General features: G+C 40.9%; 1 protein-coding gene and 1 long non-coding RNA gene across 3 annotated transcripts; both read left to right on the forward strand.

The window, feature by feature from the left end:
* The first annotated feature begins 835 nt into the window (after nucleotides 1-835).
* LOC133217328 (uncharacterized) lies at nucleotides 836-5786 on the forward strand. 2 transcript variants are annotated; one of them, XR_009726853.1, is made up of 3 exons: nucleotides 836-1045; nucleotides 4122-5518; nucleotides 5625-5786. It is a non-coding gene; the product is annotated as an uncharacterized LOC133217328 (long non-coding RNA). The 2 variants fall into 2 exon arrangements; XR_009726852.1 differs by having other exon boundaries at nucleotides 4122-4267; nucleotides 5431-5786.
* A 3385-nt stretch (nucleotides 5787-9171) lies between these two features.
* Nucleotides 9172-13867, forward strand: PP2D1 (protein phosphatase 2C like domain containing 1). Its single transcript, XM_061362730.1, is given in 10 exon segments — nucleotides 9172-9220; nucleotides 9223-9323; nucleotides 9325-9385; nucleotides 9388-9487; nucleotides 9489-9680; nucleotides 9793-10115; nucleotides 11758-11832; nucleotides 12895-12917; nucleotides 13198-13403; nucleotides 13405-13867. Coding segments are annotated over 10 exon segments (1593 nt in total).
* The last annotated feature ends 20 nt before the right edge of the window (nucleotides 13868-13887 follow it).

Below are 13887 nucleotides of genomic sequence, written 5' to 3' on the forward strand. Positions count from 1 at the left end.
CTCCAGTTTGTCGTAAATTTCAGAGAGAATTGGGGGGGGGGTTAACTATTTTTTTAGAGTGCCTGAATCGCATTTTCAAATAACAGATTAGCGATGTATGTAACAGCCACTTAAGAAGCTCTTCGCTTGCATTTTTCTTGCCGGTTAGCGTTAGGGGCTTTCTTCTCCGGCTTGAAAAGGAAACTGCTCTTGCTTAGCTTCACTTTCAGCTTTCCCACTGCGCTTCCTCGGTAGCAAGTGTTACAAGTGAAGAGTGCATCTGGAGCAACGTATTGCCTCCTGTGGACCTCTTAATATCCGTGCCTGCACCCAGACAGGCAGTTTTTCTGGGAGCTGCAGCCTTTACATCCCCAAATACGGGATTTATTTTTTTTCTTTTTATTTTTTTTATTGAAAGACAGCACCAGCTTCTCCTTTAAACAGCAAACTAATGATAATTAACCCACCATTAAGGCTGCCCACAAATGAATTACCAGCTTCAACTGTGAAAATACAATTGCTGTTTTCACACAGGTGTGTAACTCCCCTCATGTTTTGCTAAGACCACTCTGTGTGCATTTATGCCTGAAGATGCATGCAGGGTGTTCATGGCATTACAGCCTAGGCAAACAACCTTATTCTTTCACCTTATTCTTCAGGGTCCTTAAAAGTCTGAGAAGCGTTTGCTTCCATGTAAGTAAAATCAAAGAGAAGTTGTCATAAAGTAGATACTTTGGTTAAATGCCCGAATATTTGTTTACATTTCATGGTGTGTTAGTGAGGGTCTACTGGGAAAAACTATAAGACACCAGTATACGTATTAAAAATACTTTTACTGCAGTCCTTTATTGAATCCTCAAGAGCAAAGCTGTCCTGCAATACTGTATCTCTTTTTCATCCCCTTTTTACCTTGCTGCTCACTAGATAACCAGAACAGTAAGTACCAGCCTGTGGCTAGGGATACAGTTACTATAGTAACATTTATAAACATGGCATTCACTACACATGCAGAACTACTGCTTACTGGGAGTGGCTTAGAAAGAGAGCACTCTTTAGCTGCAAATAGGTAAGTCTTTGTCTTTTTTAAGTCTTATTTAAATCATCAGTCTCATTCTAACTGTGTGCAAATGCATTGTTAGAAAAATAATAAAGAAAAAAGAAAAAAACTTGACTTTGTCTTAAACTGTTCCAGTTTCAGGTAAGATACTACATTCAGTAATAACATAAATGAATAAGAAAGGAAAAGATCAGTTGCCAGCTGGATGGGACTATAACCTGGGCTGTGTTGGCTGGTGGTAGCTTCAGTAAATGTAATTTGGCTGTAACAGGTTACACTAAGTTAGGAAAAAATGAAGAATTTAGTGTTTGATGGCTGAGTGTACAGATGACATTCTCAATTTCATATATCCAGCTTGGCTTTTTCTGTTGACTGAATTTACAAGCAAGTACATGTTAATTTTCTACTTGCAATGTGTGCGTAACTCTGAGCACAAGAGACTCACTCTAGTGCTTATATTAAGCATGCACTATGAAGATGCTGAATTAGACTCAAACTTCATGTGCTGTCTGAAAACCCCTCACCATGTTGCTCAGTTCCCGTCCTTTGGGGCATGTCAGTGGGTTTGCACAGGTGGAACTGACTCTGGAACCAATGGTGGGAGCTGAGTGAGGCAAGCTGCCTACCTCTGTGGCTCTGCTCCCAATCTTAGGTGAGTGCCTGGGTGTCTTCAGGAAAACTGCTCATCTGGATTGAATTAAGCAAGCCTGGAGCGGGATGAAACATGAATGCCAGTCCATGTGATTCTCCTCAGATCGCTGTCATTCTGCTGGTAACCCCAAGGAGGTCCCTGCTCATTGCTCCCAGGAGAAATGCATCTCGTGTTTGCTGCTCTCCCTGAATTCACTGCTAACACTGAACAGGCTTAATTGCAGGAGAGTGTGCGCTATTCCAGCAAAAGAGGTGGCTGCATTTGATGTCACAAAAGAGGAAATTAAAATGCAGTTTAGGGCGTGCCTGACGCTTGGTTATTGCTTAGTTGTCATTTAGGGCTTTTGGGGCCTATCTTGGTCACATAAAGAATGAATCAACTAATAGCAGCCTTATGCTGAATGTTGAGATGGACCTCCCAGCCCGTGGCTGAGCTCTAGGAGCCTACCTTTTTACCACTCATCCCCATCTCCCAGCCTACTTGGAGGCCTCTGTCCCTCTCTTTTGTTCAAGATGGGACTTTCTTCCTGCTCTCCCACCTGTTTTTATTCCTACCATTCAATGCAAATGTGAAAAGCAGAGCTCTTTTCCCTCTGGGGAATTTCTCAGAGTATAAAATCCTATTGTGTCCTTTCATTAGCACATTCCTTGTGGGTGAAGTGGCCTCCCTCTTGGCCACCACATGTTCAGGATTGCTATCAATATTTTATGAATCACTGGAAGTATGAATAGTACAAAAGTTTTGTTCATTATGCTGTCTCCAGCATCTTGTCAGCTTCCCATGGTGCTTACATGTGACTTTAATAATGCAGATGGCAGGCCTTCCCACCACTAAGCTTTGTCTACTATGGGGAACCTCGCAGAAGAGGTTTTTTAACTCCTAAAAGTTGGGTAATTTTTAAAGGAAAACATGCAGGAAAAATAATGGAGAAAATGTCATTGCAATGCTCATGGCTGTTTTCGTAACACAGACTTCTTGTTAGTGATGGAGCACTTGGCAGTTTTTATTCACTTCTTACCCAGAGGATGCTCTTCCTGACAGTAGTCAGAGTTGTGATTTAACACAAACCAAGTGAGAAAACTAAAGGCTGGGCTCATGCAGCATAGGGAATTTACTGCCTTTGCCAGTACAATGTGAACTGCGTATGCCAAGTTCAGAAGCTGCTTGTTCAAGTTCTTTAGCCATCTGAAATCACTATGTAGGCATATACTGTGTTATTTTGTGGTAGTGAGAGCTCTAGATTGCTTCATGCGAGCATGGGATGTACTACCTATTTTGCCCTTACTTTTTCTCTCTTCTGCCTCCCCACATTATTTCTCTAACACCCTTTTCTCTGTTTCCTGTTACTTAACACATGGCAGAGATCCCTACAATTCTGTGGGACCCCATTAGTGTACTTTGGGGGTTTTGCCAGACACCCCATGCCAGTGTAGGGCAGGTTGGTTGGTGCTGGCAGCCTCATAGACCCCTGGGTGACTGGCACAGGTTCAGCTGGCAGGAGTGGGAGGGAAGGGATGTCTTCCTTTCTGCTACCTGCACCCAAATAGCTGCTGATAGGGCACCCTTGGTGTGACACTGGTTTAGGCAATAAAACTCTGCATAGGAAATACCTTATATTTCTGTAAGATGAAGTTAAACTGGCCTAAGCACAGCTCACTGTGCAAGCTAATCCTGGGCCCTCCCCATACCTGTGTGGGGAGCACCTGGGAGTCTTAAGAACTAGGGACGCAACTGCATGCAAGACTACTAACCACGTGGCTAAGCTGCAAGGACTGAACAGGTTAAAACCCTTCATTTAGGCCAACTATAATTGTGGTGAGTGTGACTGGAAACAGCAGAGGAACTTCAGGAGCACAGCAGCAACCCCAGATGTGGGCTTGTGGGGTTAGGGTGTCTCTGGGAGGAGAGTGCAGGAGGCACAGTTACATTATCTTTACCCATCTTCCATCTTCTGCCACAGCTTTCTCTTTGTGGATCCCAAAACCTCATGTATCACCTCTCCTATGCCAAGCCCAGCAGGCTCAGTGCTTCACAGCCTGTCTGCCCTATGTGTGGGCTCAGTGGGTTATGAACTGGCACCTCTGGCCCACCAAGACAGACCCATCTACTGGGAAGAGCTGCAAAATATCTGGAGTGCCAAATGGGTTAGCTATTGCTTTGCTACTCCTATTTCCCATTTCAATGCATCCTCCCATCTGAGGAGCTGTGCCTTTGCCAGGCAGACAGTGCCACAGATTATAACTCTCATCTAAGAAGACCTAACGATGGGGAATGCTTCCACTTCATAGAATGACACAAGACCGGTGGGCCTGGAATATCAAGATTCCAGTTTTGGACAACGCTTAGGAAGATAAATAAGGATACTAATTATCCTAATTTATTCCACAATTATTTTAATTATTAATTGCTTCCTTCTTTCTTGCCCATTACCAGGTCTTAGAGGTGGGAGTGTTCCCAAGTCCTGAAGGCAGGCTCTGCCCCCAGCACGCTCCTGTGACTCACCAGGTTCATCTTTATCTCTTCCCACACCTTTCATAACAAGACTTCCTTGAAGCTGCGGCAGTGCTTCTGGGGGTACAGTAAGTAGGCTACTACGCACACCTAAGTTGACTCACCTGGGAGATGTCTTGTTCCTTCTGCATCATTCCTTCTGCAGCTGGTTTTGGAGGATGAGAGGGCCAGCTCTGCTAAACTGGTGGAAGGTGCAGGGCATGGCTGCTGGGCTAGCAAATGAATTTGGGTTTTCAGGTCAAGAGTTTTTCAGAGATCTTATGAGCTTAAGGAAGGCTGTGTAAGGGGTTTCACATATTAGCTGTTTGCTGCTCTGGCCAAAGGTGACCATGTAAAACAGGGCATACTGCAGGGCACTGTCAAGCTGCACCACTGCAAATGGTGCCTGCTTGGCAGGGGCTGGTGGCATCAGGCACAGTGCAGCTCAGGGAAGCAGTCCCAGCTATGCTAAGAGTCACTGCCATGGTTCCTGTAAGCAGCTGTGATGCATTCTCGAGCAGTTTTGCAGAGGAGGTGCTGCTAACTGTGTGAGAGAGGAAGGAGATCAGAAGAGAAGCAGGGCTGAACACATGGAGACGATGAAGCTGTATTGTGGCATCACAGGCACATGGGAAAGGGGAGAACCTAGAGGGAAGTGCTGGCTGAGGCATGAGGTAAAGCAGGGAAGAGGGAAAAGACAAGCAAAGAAGCCAATGTTCACTCAGCAAGAATCTGAGCAGTGAGGGCTGTTCATATGTATTAGCTGATAAAATTGTGATGAGAAGCTCAGGGAGACTGTGACCTCCATTTTACATGGCCCAGCCCTTCTTTGCCTCCTGTCACTGAAGGCAGGCAGGCAGGCATCTTCCCTGTGCTGGTTTCAGCGGTAACAGCCATCGTTTTCTGAGACCACAAGTATGTAGCAAATAATAAGCAATAATAATAGCAGATCTCACAGACGAAGGAGTTCAGAATGAGAGATTGTGTAAGTTAAGTGCTGACTGTGACAACTGTGAGGAAGAAGCACGCTCTGGGTGGAGACAGAAACATGTGTCTGAGATAGATAACTGCATAAGGGCCTCTTCTGTTTGGATACAAATTAGATCCTGCATCCTCAAAGCTCAGTGGCACCTTTGCTAATTAAAAAATGAGATTGTAGTGCCAAACTGCAAAAGGCTTACTGGGGTGATAGTATCCTCTGCCATATGAGCCCATGGTCTGCAGCATCATGCTTTGCCCCTTTTACAGACAGGGCAGTGTACAGCAGAGGCAGAGCAGCCTCCCTTTCCTAGAAGCAGGACTAAGAACTTACCAAGAGGCCCTTTGTTGTGACACAAAGGGTATATATGATGTATCCCCCCTTGAAAACATACGCAGTCTCAAACTGTGGTTCGCTCCCTATTCTTCTACATCTTCTAATTTTTTTTGATCTGCCTCTATTTTCAGCTCAGAACATTAAACACTGTTGGGTTTTGGCTCCCTAAATAGGCACAGAGAAACTGCAGTGAGCTAGAAAGCTGAATTTTGTTCTTTGCTCTCTGAGGCTGAGAGTGCTTTAGCTTCATGTATTGTGTTGTCAGTATCTCGCTGTATCCTCTAACTTGACAGCAAAAAGCTTGCAAGTCTCTTATCTGTTCCTTATAAGGGAAATGCAAGGAGAAAAGGAAATACAGAATAATCCTTCTACTTTTTAAGAAATCAACAAGGGAAATGTTTTACTTACTTCTTTTTCACAATGTTTTCAGCGATTAATATAAGCAGTGTGTACATACTATAAGAAATTAGTATCGGGGCTGCCCTTTTAATAAATGTAAGCAAAATGATTGCAATGAAGAGTTGTAGTGTATCTTGTTCTTCTACATTAATTATTATGTATATTATCCTGATTATTTACACCTTGTAAGTAGGACTGTTTCGGTGCTGTGAAACTGTGATTTGTGAGCACTTGCAGCCACTTAAGAGATATAAACATCTATAATGTATGTGAGTGTAAAGGATAAAATTTACTGAAATCAAACTAATATTTTATTGAAAGTGTTTAATTTCCTGCCTCTAATCCAAGGAGGGTATATATACACAAAATGAAAAATGGGTTAATAGGTAAGAGGCTGACTGAAAAAAAAAACAAATACTTTCCCAGATTTTATGTGCATATTAGTCCTAACTATTCTCAGGCCTGAATGCACCATCACAATGACAGCAGTGAAAACATTCGTGCCACCTCCCATTCTCAAACCCACACTATGCAGAATAAAGAAGGGACCTATGCAAATGTATTTCTGCTGTTTTTTAAATCATGTACCACCTTATCTTGCCCCGTTGAAGTGGTGCAGCATTTCTAGAGGAGACTGATGCTCACCTCTTGCGGAGGTATGGACTTCCCCATAAACTGGTCCTACAGCGGATTTGAGAGCTGCAGCCACCTGCCAGCTCAGCTCAGCAAGGACAAGGCACATTACAGCATCATAAAGGAGTTTTAAGTGGCTCTGCTAATACTACAGTAGGTATCCTCTGCAGAAGAGATTTTCTTCTTAAAAATTTATAATTGATCTATTTCAGCTGACTGGAGGCACCTGGTTCTTTAAGACACATTAATTGGGGCTGGAGGAGGTTGGGGCTTTGTCTTTGGCAGAATTTTGTCAAACAATTATCATCACAGGTAAAAAAAGTGTGTCTTCAAACATAAATCATGGAAATGCTCATAAGCCACAGCTGATGAACAGAAGTGGTGCCAGAGAAGAAAATACGCTCCCCAAATGAAATCCTGTAACAGAAAACAGTTACAAAATAGTTACTTTAAGTATCAAGTTTAAAGGGAGAGCCCCAGAAAAAGGATGAGGTTGAAGCAGGATGAAATTACCAAAGGCTACTCTTGCAATGTGGCTGTGGGATAGTACTGCTGCTAAACCACTGTTGTTTGCTCTGGTGCTGGATTAACAGCAGTTAATCTGAAGTCAGAAATCTCTGAAGACAGAGTATGATAAAAACCTATAATATATGCATTTTGGTCTGATATTTCTCATCCATAGGCACATAAATACTAAACACTGAAATAAACATAGTGAACTTAAATAAAAACAATGTATTTTCATACTCGGTAGAGAGATGTATTGGCTAGCAAGCTGAGCTTCTCATATGGTATCAGGATTTTGTGTCATTATCGTGCCTGTATGTGTGTCATGTGCTGATGATCTGGGGGGAAGAGGATGTTGTGTAAGGTTTACCTGGACATCACATTATAGGACAGAGCAGCCATTCAAACTATCAATCAATTTCATCTGCTGCCTTAGCAACATTGATATTTATAAGGTTGCTTCTCCATTTCAATGTACAAGTAGAATTATCAGTGCTGTCTACAAATAGGAGTGCCTCCCATTTTCAGTAACTTATAACTCTGCAGATATTAACTGCTCACACAGAAATTTTCTGAGCCTGAAGCAGAATAACTTGTAAAAATTCCAGGCAGTATGTTTTAGCTGTTTCTATTATTAGAAAATATGTTGTTTTGTATGTATTAAACCAAAATGCTAATAGCTATTTTATAGAGAATCTCTCCAAGATCAACATGTTTTCAGCTAGGGCTTGGAGATCTCTCTGAGATGGCATCAGTGGTGCACCTTTTATCACTGTAAATGTATCCAGATCAGAGCAAGTGACAATAGTTAAAAAGCAGCATCAGTTTCCCAGTGCTGAGTGGAGACATATCAGCATATAGGTGCTGAATGCAGGCAGCCCCCTCTGCACCGGCTGGCCTGTCAGGGAGTGCCTTGCCAGGACTTGCTCTGTAGTTCTGACTCTTGGGTTTGTAGCACTGGGTGCCAGACCCAAGAATAGTAACACAGCATCGAGGAATTAAACTGAGGAGACTGAGCTGGGGAGAAAAGCGAAACTGGAGCAACCAGCTAAAGCAGGAGGAAGGAGGTGCATGGGAACAGGAAGAGGATACTAGCTAGCTTTGGCTAGAGAAGGGGAAGAGAGGTCTGCACTGAGGAGACACTATGATGGCCTTGATTCCATGTTTTCAACCGCATTGCTCTTCAGTAAGCTCTGCTGTAAAGCATGTCTCCCATTCTGATGGCTGGAAAACACAGAAGGCGCATGCTGCTGCTCACAAGTCTCACAGTTCAAGAAGCAGGGGCGCTTCCCACAGACCTAAAAAGGTCAAACACTTGGCCCATTTGATAATACTTTTGTTCTTCATTATGCCTTCTTGATTGAGAAACTGACACATTCAAAATCCACCCTACATTAAACAAACATGAACATTGAGAAATCTATCTCTTACAAGCAAGCAAAACAATAGAATATTGTCCACACAAATGTAATTTATCTTCTGTGTGCCTAAATACAATGGTATAAAACAGGGTTTTTTCCAACTGACTCCTAAAATGCTCACCACTAAAACCAGTGGCAATCAGAGTGTGATTTAAGAGACAGACCAATGCTTCTGGCCCCATTTCGTATTTTCCATGCAAAATTGGTACTTTTTTTTTTTTTTTTTTTTTTAAATCTTAATCTTGAATATGTTGTTTGGGTTTTTTTTTTTTTCTTTCCTTCTTTTCCCTCCCAGGCAGGGTTTAGACTTTACCATGTCTGGAAAGTGATGAGTAGATACAGAAAAGGTGATGAGGAATTATATTGTATTCACAGTTCTAACAGTGTGAATGCATAGGGGTATGCACTGAATCACAAGGAGGAAACAACTGACTGAAACCTTATTAGGTACAAGAATAATCTAAATTGTTGTGAACTTCATATTTCCAAAATTTTCACTTCTTGAATTTACTGCTGATTTTTAACTTAGTTGTTAGTTACTATTTTTTACAATCTCATGTTTCCCAGTTTCTTGACCACATATGCATTAGTATGCAATGATGTAACTCAGACTTTATAAAAGAGCGAGGAAAAGCTTAGTTAGCATAGTATGAGCTAATAATAAAATATTCAAATGTGAAAATATGAGAACTCTTCACATATTCAACTCCTCTATAGAATGACAAGGGAGTAAAAATCTCAGGACAAAACTAACCCACCCAATTTTGAACTTGTGGAAATGAGGACGATGACCTGGAGGTCACAATTGTATCTGAGAATGATTCCAAGCACATTTAGGTTTCTTGCTCTGCATATGAGCAAACTATACATCCCATACCACCTTCTTTATCATAAAACAACCTACAAAGCCCTAATTTTACTAGGATTTGATAGCCCTTGAAGGCCAACAACAAAAATCTTTTGGCTTAGAGACACGAACTCATTTCAAAATTCACCCAGATTCCTAAATATTGAGACACATTAAGTAGAAGATTATTCATTTGAATTCTTTATAGATAACCACACTCCCACATCATATTGTGATCTTGCTAGTATTACCAATCCTAGTAGTTTTAAGAAAATATGTAATTCTTTAATAAATGCATTATCAATTTGCTAAGATAGAAACTCCACATAACAGGGAGACAAGGAAGACAGGTTTGTTGTGTTTAACAACTATGGAAATAGGTTATATGTTTTGGGGGCTTAGTTGATGGTTTTCATGGTGTGGCAGCTGCAAACAGTTGCAGCAAAGCTTCAACTTTTATCCTCCTATGAAAGGATAAATGGCAAGTTCTAGATTCTTGTGCCACACTGATCAGGGCAGCTTACAGAGAAAGAGATTTTTCTCTGATAACCCAGGCAATGACGAGACCCATACTTACTAATGGATCCAAAAAGCCTATTCCAACCCGTTTTGGGGAATGCATAGGCTTTTACCACTGGGAAGGAATGAGGTTTCCAAAGTTCCCTGTAGTGGCTGTTGAGCAGTTACCTGCTTGGCAGAAGGAATCCCCAGCAAAGAGACAGATGGCACTGAGGAAAAAGAAAGAAGACACTTTGAAAACAACACACAGCCCATCAGCCAGGACAGCCAAAGGTGCTGCGGGGTTACAGCCCATAGCTGAGAGATATGTACGTTCCACACCAGGATTTTTTTGCTCCACCAAATAACAGGAGAAAAGATAAGACAGAGATTTGCTGGCAGTAGATAGCTGGAGATAAAAATGAGCAAATGCTTTAACTTGAGAACATGAAGGAGACATGACAAATTCCCTTGCAACTGATATTGGTATCAGACAATAAGTTTTAAGCTTATTTGATGAGTAGCCTCAGTAAATACTATGAGTTAAGCAGTAAAGTCAATTTACTAACATGAAAGACAGTTATCAGGAATCAAATTATTTTAGATCTGATAAATCTCTTGTGTCTCATGTGTCAATGAAACATGCTTAAAATATGCTTATTCATTTATTTCATGAGACTAAGTGCCACGACATGTTGCTACCAGCAAACTGGAAGCATGATCTGTGGGGATGTTCTCAATTGCCAATTTCTGAAATAGGAATTGGTTATTTAACTGTTCTTAATGAAGATCTATTCAGACCTATTTCCATATGACGTAGAACCCTGCTTTGCCTTTCTACAGTGTGGAAAATCAGTTACTAATTACAATCAGAAACACTGATACTGCTTCTCCACCCAGCCCTGCTGCAGGCAACAGTAGATAAAGCTCTTGCAGTTCCTAGCAACCCTAGTCATTATATCTTCCCATTTGGTGATTTTTATTACCAGCTATCTTGTGTACATTAGGCAGCTGTAAGATTACAAGCAAAATGCTTGCTATTCCATAAAAGAGTATAGAAGCAGAATATTTTTATATTATTCTATGTAACACATTAATATATAAATATATAGTATATACAGTATACATTCATACGTATTTTTATATATATTAAAAGCTGGTGAATAGTTTCAAATGGTTTTGTATTTTAACTGTAGTTACGTTCTGTAGCATCTTCCAGTCTCTGCTGAAACACATGCCCAGCACTGTAATACTTTTCTATCACATTCCCCCAAGCATTATTCTGGAGTGTGCTAATACTGCAGCGGGGCACTCCCTCCTCAGATGAGTGTATTCACAAAACCTGAAAGACTTCTTCATATTTCTTCATATGGATTTGACTGAAATTAAGAGGGTCAAAAATCAGTGGGGAAAGTGAAAACCATTTGAGAAGCTTCATTTTTTTCATGAGGCAAAAAAAAATATCATATTCCATATTTGGAAAAAATGATTTCAGAAGAAAATACGTTTTAATAACAATAACATGCAACCCTCTGCCGGTGTGAGGAACACTAGAAACCAATTTGAACATGCACTGACCCTGAACCACCTAACTGGTTTGTCCCCACTCCCCCTTACTCTCCCTTGTCTCAGTGCTTGTTGCTATGATCATTCTTTTTCTACCTCAACCAACCAATTTTGCAGCTACCTGAACTTCACTGCGGGTACCAAAGCTGGTGGTTTAGCACTAGCTCAGGTACTCTTTCAGGATATGCAGTCACACCTTTAATGGAATATAATATTGTCATAGAAAAAGTGGGAATGTTTTCAGATGCATTTGTTTTCACCTTATTGGGGAAGCAACCTGATTTTATTACAATGAGGTTGAAAGGCAAGATAAAGGTTAAGAAAATTTGGTACAGAATTCACCCAACCAGAGTTTTCTGGTTCTAGTTACCAGCTTCCATGCTTCCCTTCCAGATAAAGTTTTTATGCTGGCTGCAATAAAAGATATCATAAATTCAATCTCTGCTAATGAGTTGAGGCTTGCAGTTGGTAAGAGATACTTTAAACATTTTATGATTAAAGTCCACATTTTTGAACCACTGCTAAATACACATTTATTTAATCTAATACACTTAATTTTCCAACTGTTATTACATCAAAGAAAAATTATACAACATCAAGCTCCATTTTCCCACCCCTCAGGAATGTGTTCTTACAGAAGTATAACCATATTCCTTCAGCACCAGGTAAGCAACTGAAAAGGATGGTCAGACAGGCAGAGCAGGAGATGGTGGCACTGGCCAACTCTGTCTTCTTCATTTAGTCCCACACTGACAGGTCAGCTAAGTTTTGTCAATTCTTTTGCCCTGTCTCTGGTTTTTAGAAAAGAGACTTGCATCCAAAAGCATTTATATTTTACTCTTCCTTGTAGAAATTGTTCCATACGAGTTATATTATGCCTTTTGTTAGGTTTATAGCTGGTGCTCTTACTCCAAGGGTTCGAAGGAAATTTAAGACAATTTTCTAGCTCTCCACAAAAAAAAAAAAAAAAAAAAAAACAACCCACAAAAATAAAACCCAAAGGAAAGAGGGAGTAACCATAAGGAAACATTCACATAGTATAACTTAAGGCATCTACACTCTATAATTACTGAAAAAGGTGTGTTCTCCAGTTTGATATTCTCAATTACCTCCCAGAGAAATCTGCCTTCGCAGACTACATTTAGCAGTCTCCTACATAAGACAATGCCAATACTGCCCAAGAATTATAACTACTGTATAAGCAGTGCCAACTTATAAACACTTTTCAGAGATCTTTGCCCTAGCCTAGCTAGATGGCATTAAAATACAATATAAAAGAACCCACTGAAGCCAGCTTAGTGTCTGGAAATCTGCCATCCCACTCAAGTTCCTCTTGGAAGACATCACTTTTGTCCTTACGCCAACACATGGGAGCAGATCAGTAACCTCCTCTAAAGCAAAAATGATCTCCCAGTATAGCCATAGAGGATCTCAAACAATACAGCACTTTGTTTCAGAGCTGCTTTCCTTTACGCTCTGCACTCAAGTTTGACAAGACTAGTCACCTGCAGCAATACAATTCTCCTGCAGATTTCAACAGTGTTGATGGAAAGGTAAAGTACCTATTCCTACTAAAGGAAAGAAGTCAGTCCTTGGCTTCTTCTGACCATGAGAACTCTTGCTCCCTTGTGTCCCTTAAATGGGGAAAAGGTTTAAGGCATCATGTTAGTAACCTGTAAATTCTACACAATGTCCAAATTATTTTCAGGTACTAAAAATTTTACACTGCTATATACAGCTCTGAATCTAAACCTCTTGATTAGTTCATTCAGCCACAGTATTTGAAAGCACACACATTTTAGAAGGAACTATTTGCAAAGTGAAATTTCTTAGGAAACTGATGACCACAAAAAAAAAAAAAGAAAAAAAAAAAAGACAAGACAACCTGATCCAGAACTGTCTGTTTTCAGTAAGAATCAAGTAAATTCATGGAACAGAGATATAAACCAGCCTGATTCTAGCACACAAAGTGGTTCTGAAGAACTGAAACAGTTTGAGGACAGAGAAGTTCATCTATGTAACAGCTTTCAGCCACAGTCAGGCTGCAGAGCAAGAAACAGACACCAATGCTTTTTGTGCAAGAGGTCAAAGTTGCACCCATAAACAGCTGCAAGAGAGCATACTGGTAACAGGGTCTAAAGACCAGCCCCCCAAGGATACAAAAGCACACCTATCTAATTATGACTCAGGTCCACAACTGGCAGAAAAAATGGACTCCAAGATATTCTGTGACAAACCTGCAAGGCCAAAGCTGCTAATGACGGTATCAGTGGGTTCTAGACCACCACCACCACTCTTTGAAGAGGACACAAACACATACCTGCTTAATTGCGAATCACAAACTGCAGGAAGAGGCACCTCTGAGACACTCTATGACAATGCAGGAAGCTACATTAGTGACCAACTGGTAAAGACTGCAGTAGCTGCAGGTTCAAGATATATTACTATTTTGATGGTAGTTCTAAATGGGTGTGATAAGACACTCAATTATGTCAGCACTTAAAAATTAATCATAGGATAACT

The sequence above is a fragment of the Neopsephotus bourkii genome, unplaced genomic scaffold (assembly GCF_033783945.1).
Source record: "Neopsephotus bourkii isolate Nb327-2 ecotype Australia unplaced genomic scaffold, CSIRO-AGI_Nbou_v1 NB_1132, whole genome shotgun sequence".
Lineage (NCBI taxonomy): Eukaryota > Metazoa > Chordata > Aves > Psittaciformes > Psittacidae > Neopsephotus > Neopsephotus bourkii.